The sequence below is a fragment of the Schistocerca piceifrons genome, chromosome 6 (genome assembly GCF_021461385.2).
Source record: "Schistocerca piceifrons isolate TAMUIC-IGC-003096 chromosome 6, iqSchPice1.1, whole genome shotgun sequence".
In the NCBI taxonomy this organism is placed as follows: Eukaryota; Metazoa; Arthropoda; class Insecta; order Orthoptera; family Acrididae; genus Schistocerca; species Schistocerca piceifrons.
In genome coordinates, this window is record NC_060143.1 from 29982100 (window position 1) to 29995167 (window position 13068).

A 13068-nucleotide genomic window follows, 5' to 3' on the forward strand; every position below is an offset into this window, starting at 1 on the left:
TGAAGTTTAAAAAGACACTGACTGAAAAGAGTGGTATCAGCTGTCTCATTCTACCTTACTCATCACCTTTAAAATTGTTCTCAAAAATTTTTCCATGCAAAAATATTTGTACTTTTTATGTTGAAAGAGCAGTGGCAGTGGGAAAGAGACAGAGAATAAATAGTGGAAGATAGCAGACAGTGGTTGTGTTATACAAAGAGCAAAGGAGACAATGCAGTGTGAGAGAAAGAGAGGGGCACAGTGACGGTGCAGCATAGTTGACAGTGACAGAATAGTGCTAAGGAAAGAGTGAAGGAGACACTGCCATTGGGAGAGGAATAAAGAGAAGGAGAAAGTGGAAGTGGATGAGAATCAGTGATCATGAGAGACATAGTCTATGACAGTGACAAGAGCAAGAGAGAGATTGTGACAGTGAGAAGAGACAGGAGCAGTGGGAACAAATGAATGAGATAATAACAGCAAGAGGGAGACAGTGATAGTGAGAGGAAACAATAGTACAGGAGAGAATGAAGGACACTATGGCTGTTAGATAGGAGACAGCATCAGTTAGAGAGACACAAAGGGATAAAGACAATGAGTTGGGCTGAAGGAATGAGTGAGAATGGGCAAGTGGAAATGGATGGTTGAGAGTGACTTAACAGTGATGGACTACTGAGTGTGTGTGAGTTACAGTTATGGGAGTCTGTGGGAATGACAGGTGAATTGTATGTTAAAAAGAATGTGAATGTGTTTGCATGACTAAATTTTTGGGAACATTTTTAAAGGTGTTGAGGCAGGTAGAATGAAACAGCTGAACCCCACTTTTCAATGAGAATCTCATAAACAGGAGCATATTCACCTTTTCTGTGCTCTGATAGTAGTATTTATCTCCTGGTGATAATATGGTTGGATTTGTATAATTTTCTTATAATGGCTGGGTTGACCATAATATAAATAGTCAAGCCCATTTTTAGTTTGCCATGCACAATGAATTAAAAAGTGGACTGCATGTGTGAGTAGTTAGTCAGTCCCTTTTGTAGTCTGGTTCTGTATTGAACAGAAGTTACTGTTTGTATTACTCTCCATAGACTTTTCATACTAGAGTGTTAGAACTATTCATTAGGGCCTATGGGGATGAAGCTGGTGGTGTCCATTCTGTAGTATTCATTGACACCTCTATGCTCTGGCCCACCAGTGAGGACGGGTTGTGAGTCATGCTTGTGTAGCTCAGTTGGTAGAGCACTTGACCGCGACAGGCAAAGGTCCCGAGTTTGAGTCTCGGTCTGGCACACAGTTTAAACTGCCAGGAAGTTTCATATCAGTGCACGCTCCACTGCAGAGTGAAAATCTCATTCTGGAAACATCCCCCAGGCTGTGGCTAAGCCATGTCTCCGCAATATCCTTTCTTCCAGGAGTGCTAGTTCTGCAAGCTTCTGTGAAGTTTGGAAGGTAGGAGACGAGGTACTGGCAGAATTGAAGCTGTGAGGATGGGTCATGAGTCGTGCTTTGTTGGCGCAGTTGGTAGTGCCCTTGCTCGCATAAGGCAAAGGTCCCGCGTTTGAGTCTCGGTCCAGCACACAGTTTTAATCTGCCAGGTAGTTTCATATCAGGCACACTCTGCTGCAGAGTGAAAATCTCATTCTTCTTCGGCATTATTGAACAGAAGGTGAACACTTTCTGAAAAGGACAGTTGTGCTTGATGAAACCTGGATATGAGATTTTGAGACAAACTGAAGTCTCAGTCATCACAGTGAAAAAGTTGTGACTCTCCACGCCCAAAAAAATTCTGCCATCTTTAGTTAAGGGTGAAACTCATGATGATCTTTGTGTATGGCACCAGGGAGTATCTGTAAGAAGCACATACTAGAAGCTGTTCTGCAAAATGTTTGCACCCGAAAATTTGTTGAAGAAGGCCTGACGTACTTTCAGCATGTGATCTCATTTTCCACGATAACTGATAACCACATATTGCCCTACCAGTGAGAGAAACACTCGACAAACATGGATGAGAAAAATACTTCCCCATCCTCCATACAGTCCTGGTATGAGTCCACCAGACTTTGGTTTATCTCTCAAATTGAAGAAACTACTAAGTGGAAAATGTTTTGATACAATTGATGAAGCTTCCAGTGAGCCGGCCCAAGTAATCAGGTAGCGTAACAATGTAGATGCCATGTCTTGAATACAAAAGTTGCCAATACATTGGGAAGCTGTCATAACCAAGAATGAAGATTATATTGAGGGCTTATAGAGGTATTTCGTAAAATAAATTATTTGCTTCAATTCTGTGTTACAGTATGCAGAACTTTTGAAATAATCCTCATATAATGGGAATTTATTTAAAACTTCTAGTTTCTGTATGACCTTAGTCACCACTCAAGTCAGACATTAATTTTAATCATACAAATATAATAAAAGTTTATTGTTATTTGAAAGAAGTGGATATTATTCAACTCAAACAATAATAGAAGATAATTAGTTTGTTATGATTAAAGGAGAAAAATATGCATAATTGGTTCCACCTTTCACTACTCACTTACAGCAGCTGATACAAAGTACATACACAGCTCGTATCTTCCCGCCCCCCGCCCCCTTTATCCCGCCCCCCAATAGAAAATTGCTATAAATAATTCATTATTTGCTTGATGATGTGTGCCAGCAAAATGAACTTGCTTTTGTTCTACTGATTTGAGCATTTTTTATTACATAACACTTTCATACCATGTTTCATTTATCAGTACTCTTATATAAATGTGTTTATGTTTTCATTTCAATCAGTGAGTATTGTTCAGGTTTCATAATGTTGTGTCCATAAATATGTATCTGTACTCCTTTAAAAAGGTTTGACCAGTTCTGTGATTATGTTTCTTTTTTAGCTGTTTACACTTAGCCGATCAGTTTATGAAAGAACAATGCTTCTGTGGCTGATGTATAAATTTATTTTCTTATAGGACATGCAGCTAATGGCAGCAATGGGTCCTCCTGGTGGTGGTCGCAATACTATTTCTAACCGCTTGATGAGTCGGTTTAATCTTATAAATATGACTTTCCCGAGCACACCTCAAATCATTCGAATTTATGGCTCCATGCTGACCCAGCAGTTATCTGATTTTGATGAAGAGCCGAAATACATTGGTGAGATGACTTCTTCATTACTCTCTTTAGGGAGTGTTTTGTTTATGACAGTTCCAATGAGATATTTATGAAATGAATAATGTTTATATTTTTTTAATAAAAATATGTTACTGCATGTGAGAAAGAACATTTTCAGAGTGGGAGATTGGGTAAACAATATGCAAAGCATGCATCCTTATGTTTTCGTTGGGCAGTGATATATCCATTAAATTTCTTCTTCTAATTGTTCAGCCATTTACGTGTCACCTGTCTTCAGTGTGAGCCAACATACTGAGGATACATCACTCACACTGCTCTTTTAAACCAACGCATCGTGACACAGGCACACAAGTTTCATGGCCATTGATTGGTGGCAAAGAAGTATGCATAAATTGAATCTGTGGTAGTGTGGTCAATCTATGCTAGGATATTGATGTATCATTATGAACTTCACTTTACCGATGTCTTAGCATGTTTCTTAAGAGAGGTGCAGTATTCCTTGATTTATCAGAGCCAAAAATAGGATCTCTATTAATTAAATTCTTTTCCAGACAAATTTCAGCTGCATCTTTGACTACTGAGTCCCAGAAAGATGACGTTGACACCAGAATTTTGACATTATCATACAGTATAGAGTGACTGGTGATAATGTAGTGCTCTGGCACAACCGTTTTGTTGAGCTGTAAGAACCTTGTGTATCTACTGTGTTCAGTGCATCTTTTGTGTACTGTATGAGTACCAACTATTATAGTTCAAATTTCAAAACTTTCTGATCCCACTTGAGTTTGGTGTTCATATGATTACCATCATTATCGTCACTGTACTATTACAGTTTCATGGATACTGTTAATCAGTCTCTTCCATTTCCTTCTGTTCATATAAACCTGTCACTGAGAGATCATCCATGTCCTTCCTCTGGTAGTGACATAATCATGATCAGGTCCATTGAACAGGTTCTGTGTGTTCTTAAAAGACATTGTCCTTCACCTCTCTTTCAAAATTTATTTGGGCTCTTCTTGTATGCTCCAACCTCATTACATGCTCATACCACTATTCTTCACCTCCTCATTCCTAAACTTATCCATCTTGATATTCTGGATGATTGATCTAATGAATTTCATTTTTGATGTCCGGAGAGATGAAAACTCTCTCATTTTGAAGGTGCATGCTTCTGTACCATATGTCAGTATTGGTATGGAATAGATGTTGATCATCACTGATTTTGCTCTTTTCTGGATTTAGGTCATCCCATAAAAGGGTTCTACCATGTTGGTAGAATTCGGAACCCCTTTGCTGTAAAACTGACATATGCACTCTTATGTGATATGCCCTAAGTTGTAAAGCAGTGTTTAGAAGATGTTGTAAAAACTTATGGAACAATGTATGGGGACTGTTGCAGAACGAAATCTTCATATTCATTTATAACAGTTCCATTTGTGTTGAACTACAGTTGCAGTATTACTGAAAACTGCATCATCTACGAATACTGATCCACATGCACTACCACAGTCATAATGTAAGTATGTTTCAGTTACTAAAAGTTAAAACCACAAGAGGTCAAGAAACTCAAATCAGAAAGTAAATTCAGGGAACACTGCAATATACTGTGTAAAACTATGTGTACTGTAAAAGAACAATTTTTTTTAAAAAATGTGGCAACAATCATGATAAAATGCATAGTTTACTCAGAGATAGCACATATTGGAAGAACAGTAAAGACACCACCAACCAGCTGGTAAGGAACTCTGCTGCCCTTCCTACTGCCTCCCACTTTCTGCAGTTCCACCAAGGGTTTATGGAATCCCAAAAATCCAGAAGGGTTATGAGAATGTAGGATATATTGCAGGGAGAGTTCCCACCTATGAAGTTCAGAAAGGAAGGATCCTAATGGTGCAGGGAATGAAGCAATCATTGGAGTGAAACACTTCGTGTTGGGCAGCATGTTCAGCAAGTGGTTGATCCTCAGTTTGTCAGTGGTCATTTATGCAGACAGACAGGTTGTTAGTAGACACATTTGAAGCTTAGTTTGTATATCACTTGACTGCTTTCACAAGTAGCCCTGCCTTTGATGGAATATGAGATACCTGTGACCAGACTGGAGTTGGTGGTGGTGGGAGGATACATGGGCACAGGTCTTACACATGGGACTATTCTAGGGATATGAGCCATGAGGCGAGGGGCAGGGGTTGGGGGTGGAGAAAGAAGGATAAGGATTTGCATAGGTTTGGTGGGCAGCGGAATACGATTGTGGGAGGGGTGGTAAGGATAGTGGGTTGGGTATTCCTCATTTCAGGGCACAAAGGGAGTTAGTCAAAACCCTGACAGACAATGCTTTTCAATTTCTCCAGTCCTGGGGACTACTGAGTTGTGGGAGTAGTGCACCTTCATGGACAGATGGTGTGTGTGTGTGTGTGTGTGTGTGTGTGTGTGTGTGTGGGTGGGTGGGTGGGTGGGTGGGTGGGTGGTTGGTGACTCGAGAGACAAGGTGTAGGAGATCTGTTTCTGTAAAAGGTTGGGTGGGTAATTTCTGTTTGTTGAGGCCTCAGTGAGACCCTTGCTATATTTGGAGAGGACTGCTTGTGACTGGAGATGAGATTGCCACTGGTGGCTCGGCTGTATGGAGGGGACTTCATGATATGGAATGGATGGCAGCTGTTGATGTGGAGGTAGTGGTGGTGGTTGGTAGATGTGATATGGATGGAGTTACTGATGCAACCATCCTTGAAGTGGAGATCGTCACTGGAGAAGGTGGCTTGTTGTGCTGAGGAGGACGAGGTGAAACTAATGGTGGAGAGGGTGTTGAAATTCTGAAGGAATGTGGATTGAGTGTCTTTACCCATGGTCCATATTTCGAAAATGTCATCAGTGAATCTGAACCTGGCAAGGGGTTTCTGATTGAAGTTGTTCAGGAAGGATTCCTCTGGCAAGGGGTTTCTGATTGAAGTTGTTCAGGAAGGATTCCTCTAGATGGCTTCCTTTACTGGGATACAGATTAGCTGGCTGTTTTTCAAGGAGTTCTTGCAGACTGGGGGAGTGGCCATGTACGTAAAAAAACAGTATTTCATTTGAGTTCATAGATGTATCATGGCACTGCACTGAACAGATATTTGAATGTTGTGCAGGGGCAATTGACTTTAGTGAAACTAAACTTCTAATTGTTGTTGTTTATAGGTCCCCTAAATCTGACTTCAGAGCATTTCTGCTCAAGCTGGAGAGTGCTCTTGGTTCGCGTCATAGGAAGTACCAGAAATTAGTTATATGTGGTGACTTCAATATTAATTTTGTGTATGTTTGTGCGAGGAAAAGGATGTTGATAGATCTCCTAAACTCATATGATCTGATGCAGATTGTGTTTTTTTCAACTAGGGTGCAGGGGAACAGTAGCGCACCCATAGACAATATTTTTATTCATTCTTCGTTACTAGATACGCATTCTGTTAGTAAAACTGTGAATGGCCTTTCAGACCATGAAGCACAAATTTTAACACTAAAAGACTTTTGTACTCAAACAAATGTCACATATAATTACAAACTATGTAGGAAAGCTAATCCAGAGGCCATAAAGAGTTTTTTAAACCTCGTTAACAAACAAGAGTGGCAGGATGTTTATAGTGCTCATAACATAGATGATAAATATAATGCTTTCCTTAACACATTTCTCATGTTCCTTGAGAGTTGCTTTCCATTAGAACATTCTTAACAGGGTACTAGCAGTAAAAGGCAGCCTGGGTGGCTGACTACTGAGATAAGAATATTATCTAGAACAAAGTGGGAATTATATCAAAATGTTAGAAGTAGTCACAATCAAGCTACAGTAGCCCATTACAAACAGTATTGTAAATTGCTTAAAAATTTTATTAGGAGGTCACAGAATATGTGGTGTGCAAATAGAATACCTAATTCACAGGATAAAACTGAAACCATATGGTCAGTTGTGAAGGAAGTGTCTGGTCAGCAGCACAAGGTCGACGGTATAAAGTCAGTTCTTAGACAAAATATTTCTGTTACTGATAAGTCAGAAATATGTACAGTATTTAACAGTCATTTTCTTAGCATTGCTGGCAAATTAAATAAAAACTTAGTTTCTATAGGGAATCACACAACTCTTTTGGAAAATGCCTTTCTGAGACTGATGTCTGAAATACTCCTCTGTGATACTGACAAGGGGGAGATTGAATCAATAATTATATCACTGAAGACTAATGACTCTCATGGATATGATGGCGTTCCTAGCAGAGTATTAAAGTACTGTGCTGCACGTTAATTCTGTGCTTATCCATATTAATTTTTCCTTTAAGAGCAGTCAGTTTCCTGAACAATTAAAGTACTTAGTAGTGAAGCCTCTATATAAAAAGGAAGAAAGGGATAATGTAAACAATTTTAGACCTATTTCTATGCCATCAGTGTTCCCTAAAGTTATTGAAAAGGCTGTGTATGTAAGGATAATTGATCATTTATATCACATAGTTTGCTATCAAAAGTACAGTTCGGCTTTAGAAGTCATTTAACAACTGAAAATGCTATATGCTCTTTTTCTCTGTAAGGTATTGGATAGATTAAACAAAAGGTTTTGAGCACTAGACATGTTTTTTAATTTAACCAAGGTGTTTGATTGTGTTGGTCACAAAATATTGGTCCAGAAGTTGGACCGTTACAGAATATGGGGAGTAGCTCACAGTTGGTTCACCTTGTATTTTAACAACAGATAACAAAAGGTAATTATTCACAGTGTTGAGAATGGCTGTGATGTGATGTCTGTGTGGGTTACGGTCAAATGGGGAAGGGGGGGAGGGGGGGGGGTGCCCCAAGGATCGGTGCTGGGGCCACTCCTGTTCCTTATTTATATAAATGATATGCCCTCTAGTATTATGGGTAATTTTAAAACATATCTGTCTGCTGATGACATTACCTTGTTAGTAAAGGATGTTGTGTGCAGCATTGGTTTTGTTTCAAATAGTGCAGTTCGTGACATAAGTTCATATCTTGTAGAAAATAAACTAATGCTAAGTCACAGGGAGACTCAGTTATTACAGTTTAAATCAAACAGTGGGAAATCCAGGATGGACTGTAACAATATTAAGGGAAGGAAAGTTGCTACTTACCATATAGTGAAGATGCTGAGTCGCAGATAAGCACAACAAAAAGACTCTCACAGTTATAGCTTTCGGCCATTAACACCTTCGTCAACAACAGACACACATATGCACACGCACACACACGTGCACACACACACACACACACACACACACACACACACACACACACACACACACAGACATGACTGCAGTCTCAGGCAACTAAAACCACCAAGCTTATAACAAACAGTTCAACAAAACCCAATGTTTTAATTTCACAGAATGGGCATATGATTAGTGAAACAGAACAGTTCAAATTTCTAGGTGTTCAGATAGATAGTAAACCGTTGTGGAAAGTCCATCTTGTTCAAAGACTCACAGCTGCCATTTTTACTACTTGAGCAGTACCGGAAGTACGTGATCGTTCAACATGAAACTTAGTCTAGTTTTCTTATTTTCATTCACTTATGTCATATAGTATTACATTTCAGGGTAACTCTTCCCATTCTAAACGGATATTTTTGCTCAGAAACGGGCAGTTCGGGCAATAAGTGGTGTATGTTCACGAGCCTCTTGTCGACCCCTGTTTACTAGTCTGGGTATTTTGACATTTCCCTCTCAATATATATATTCATTACTGTCATTTCTTGTTATCTTGTTAACAATAGCAGCTTATTCCCAAGAACTAACAGCTTTCACTCAGTTAATACTCGGCAGAAATCCAATCTGCATTCGGATCGCATTTCCTTAACTCTACTGAACAGTTTCTTTGTGGGTTACTCCATCTATTCTGTTGAGTAGTTTCTTGAAAAATTAAGCTGCTTCCTATATTGTTGATTGCATTTACTGAAACCTATGGCTTGGTTTTTTTGGGTTCATAAACATTTTATTTTATCTGTTATTACTTTTATGTTGTAATTTCATCTACTGACACATTCCATGACCTTTGGGATTTGCTCCTACGGAACTAGACGTGTAAATAAAATAGTAAAATAGGCTGGCATAGGATGGTGCCATGCAGGTGCCCCTTGCTGTACCACAGATCTGTTTGTAGATGATGTCTTCAAAAGAGATGTAATTGTAGGTGGGAATATAGTTGGTCATGGTGGCCTGTGAGAAGGTTGTATGTTGTTCAGTAGTGGCAAGGCCATGGGCAGTAGGGATGTTAGTGTAGAGGGAGTTGGCATCAGTAGTGATGTATCTTAGTGGGGGCACAGTAACCAACCAGATGGGGCATCCTGGGTGGTTGGGTTTATGGAGCAGGAGGTAGGAGTACAGGGAGTTGTAGAATTGAGGAGAGAGATACAATTGGGGGAGAGGTTCTGGAATGGGCCTAAAGATCTGAGAAGGGATTGGAGATCCTGTTGGATTTCTGGAATGGGTTCACTGTGGTAACATTTGTTGGCAGATGAATCTGACCAGTGGTGGAGTCCCCACATCAGGTAATCCATTTGGTTCACAACCTTAGTGATGGAGCCTTTTTTCAGCAGGCAGAATTGCGTATAAGGTCAGGATTAGTTTTTGGTGATGGATTGCAGTTCTTTCTGTGGATGTAAGATTGGTTTCTGTGGTGAGGGATTTGGGGAGTGATGGTGAGACAAAGTTTGAGGTGTGAAATTCTGGAATGTTAACAGAGTGTGATTAGAGAGTGGTGGGGGTGGATCACAGTTGGACGGAGGACTGAATTGAGTCAGGCAGTATTCAGCATTGATTTTGGGTAGAGTGTGATTTGTTGGGCTGGTGGCAGAGAAGTGTGTCCACTATTTGGACTGTGAGAAGAAGAAGGAGAGAAGGCCTTTAACAAGTCCAGCATGATTGAATTTGGAAGTGGTTCACCTTATAGGTTGTGAGTACAGAATGGCGTATGCAAAGTATCAGAAGTCAATATTTCAAGAAGTTTGACATTTAGTGAGAATGTCAAACACAGCGAAATGAATAAGGGATGAGTGGCCATCCAAATAAAAGTGAGACAAAGGCAGGAAGATCATTGGCTGAAGTGAACAGTGAATGACCATTCCTCAGAAGTTGTTCCTCAGTCTTTCCATTCAGTTTAGTGAATTGTTCCTTCCAATCCATTCCTTCATGAACAGTCCACCTGTAATCTATTCCAATACAGCAGGAAGACTAAAGTATTAAGCAAACACAATTGATTTATTGCTAGTGATTTGGTGGCCAAGTTTGAATACACACTGCATCTTTATAATCTCTGGTGAAAGTTCTTGATGGGATCAAGTGCATACTACTCACAGGAATTAATAGTGTGAATGAGTGTGGAACTGTGGCTTTATAATGCCTTTGAACCCTATACCAGTTTCTTCTTCAAAACCATCTGGCAGTTTTTCTGTTCATGAGTAGCTGTGGTTCAGTCTTCTTGATGATTTATGCTCCTGTGGTATTTCCATCTGAGGGGCCTTATACAAGTCAGAATCTTAACTACTTCAGCCTGACCATTTACATTGTCCAAGACAGATTGTTTAACTGTTCTAAAAACTGTTTTCTTATATACACCATACTTGGAGGTGGTATCCGTGGATTATTCCACCAAAATGTAAGGCTTATTATGTCTGACCCACTTTTCCTGTGAGTATCACAATAACCATTATCTTGAACAAATCAATGGTGTTAAATTACATAATCCACTTTCTACCATGATGGTAAATTTGTTTTGGGAGAATTTAGATGAGAAAACTTCTTTTTTAAGCTGTTAGTATTCTGGAGGTATTTTGATGAGACATTCATAGTGAGGCCCAAAGGAGTGTATAAAATTTATTGCTTTTGTGGAACATCTCAGTTCTATTCGTGGGAATATTAAGTTTTCTACGGAATGACTACTACCAGGGATTTGTCTCTAGTGGGAGGACTGGACCAGAGTGCACTCAGCCTCATGAGGTCAAATGAAGAGCTACCTGATTGAGAGGTAGCGGCTCTGAGGTCAGACTGTTGACAGTGGCCAGGAGTGCACTATGCTGATCCCATGCTCCTCCATAGCGCATCTGATGATGAATGATTGAGAGTGACACAGTGATTGGTCAACTGTCGTGGTCATCTGGGCTTGATCATGAGGTTTACTTTTTGCATGGAATGAGAGAAGAATGGATATCTACCAGTTTTTGGTATGTTGGTTTGAGTTGGAAAGAGATTGAATCCCTAACCATTCTGTTTACAGTAAGTCCACTAATACAGAACTGTACTTGCAGTTGTCCTATGGTCACCATCCCTTACAGGCATCTAATACATTCTGGCAGAAAGTGTTAGATAGTCACGCAAGAGGGCAATGGTTGTACAGTCCACCAATGATATGCCTAGCAGCATTCATTGAACTTTTGTTCCATAACCCATTTGTTGTCTGACTGCGGCAACTTTTAGGATGACATGGTGATGGTAAAACTAGTGCTTGTCTTCAGATAATTGGGCAACCAACTTCTGCTGCTGAGGAAATCTTTTATAGCAGTACATTTGTTCACTGGACATTCCATAGAGTACAACAAAATTTAGATGCTGGTATTAGATACCTTCCTCTGCTAGTTAATAGAGAGATATGGTTATCCAAACATCTCTCTGTTTTTCAAATCGATCGAACAGCAGTTTTTTTCCATAAATGTGGTATTTAAATTGTACATAAATCAGATTTAAGTAATTTTCTGATATATTGTCTTATAACTTTTTACAGTGTAATTGAAACTGAATATGGTACTTCTCATTGAACAGAGAAATTCATCTGCTCATCAAGATGGCAGGAAAATGAATTCATTCATGCTGTCTAGGAGCTATTTCCAAACTTGTAGCACAGAATTAGCATGCTCACTGGCATCACAAAATGGTGCATGAAATGTCTGCAAACTGAACATAAAAATTTCAGTGTCTGTTAGCAGGGGGAATACGCAGGCAGGTGATGTCACAGAGCCTCAGAATATCAGCAGAAATCGATCAGATGTCATACTTGTGACAGTTCTTTAATTGTGTTCATGCAGACTCACTTATAAAATTTCTTGGATTGAAATTACAAAAAATTAATGCAAAATAAATAATAATTCATTAGCATGCTAAAGAAAAGTTCTGTCTAACTTTAATTTTTTCCCATTTTTTAAGGTAATTGCACTGCCATCCATACATGCTTTTTTAATTTACATCTACACTATTGTAGTATGTAAGCTCAAAATGCAAACAAAAGGAATATTTCTCTGATGAGGAAGTGGCGAGCCCATTCAGCTACTAATAAGTCTTTTGCTTTCTTTTTGGAAAATTTGTTTTTTCCTTGGTACAATAGGCTTCAGGTCATATTAATGTGTCAACATTCTTTGCCTTGCAGTTGCCTGTTAGAAAATGTCACAAAAACCATGGATATGGCAGCATTCTCACAATACATTATGCAAACTCAAATAGTCATATGTTGTCTTTCGCATCCTCAAGGCACTATATACATTCACAGATCAATTCTGAATGATGATATTAGCGCAGAAAGTAGCATAGCTTCTCGGAATATAGCTTGTGTAGGATTATCGTGAGGCTGATGATAAGGTGACACTTACCAGCTGCATAAGAAGGGAAACACACTCTTCAAAAAATATGCAATAGACTCATAATGTGAGCCTGAATTTACTAATTTGGACAACATAGATGGTACTGTTTAACTTTTTACACTGTGGCACAATTAGAACACCACATCATTAATCATTGAAACAAACCAAATGCGAATCATGGTCCTTACATTTTTGTATCTCACAGCTATTTTTATAAGCTTCTCTAATCATGAGGAACTACCTTTTCTTTGCGTATAAGGTGTTCTGGGACATTTTATGTATGTTAAAAGGAGTTGGAATGCCCTAACTTGAGAGTATTAAATTTTGTAATTTGGCTCCTCTGTATTTCAGAAACCATTGAAGCAATTGACATAAAATTT

General features: G+C 39.2%; 1 protein-coding gene across 1 annotated transcript in view; it reads left to right on the forward strand.

Annotated features, from left to right (window-relative positions):
* Nucleotides 1-13068, forward strand: part of LOC124802831 (dynein axonemal heavy chain 2) — a 1031222-nt gene that overhangs the window by 630593 nt on the left and 387561 nt on the right. Inside the window, 1 exon segment of the mRNA XM_047263843.1 lies at nt 2931-3114. Coding sequence (XP_047119799.1) covers nt 2931-3114 — 184 coding nt within the window.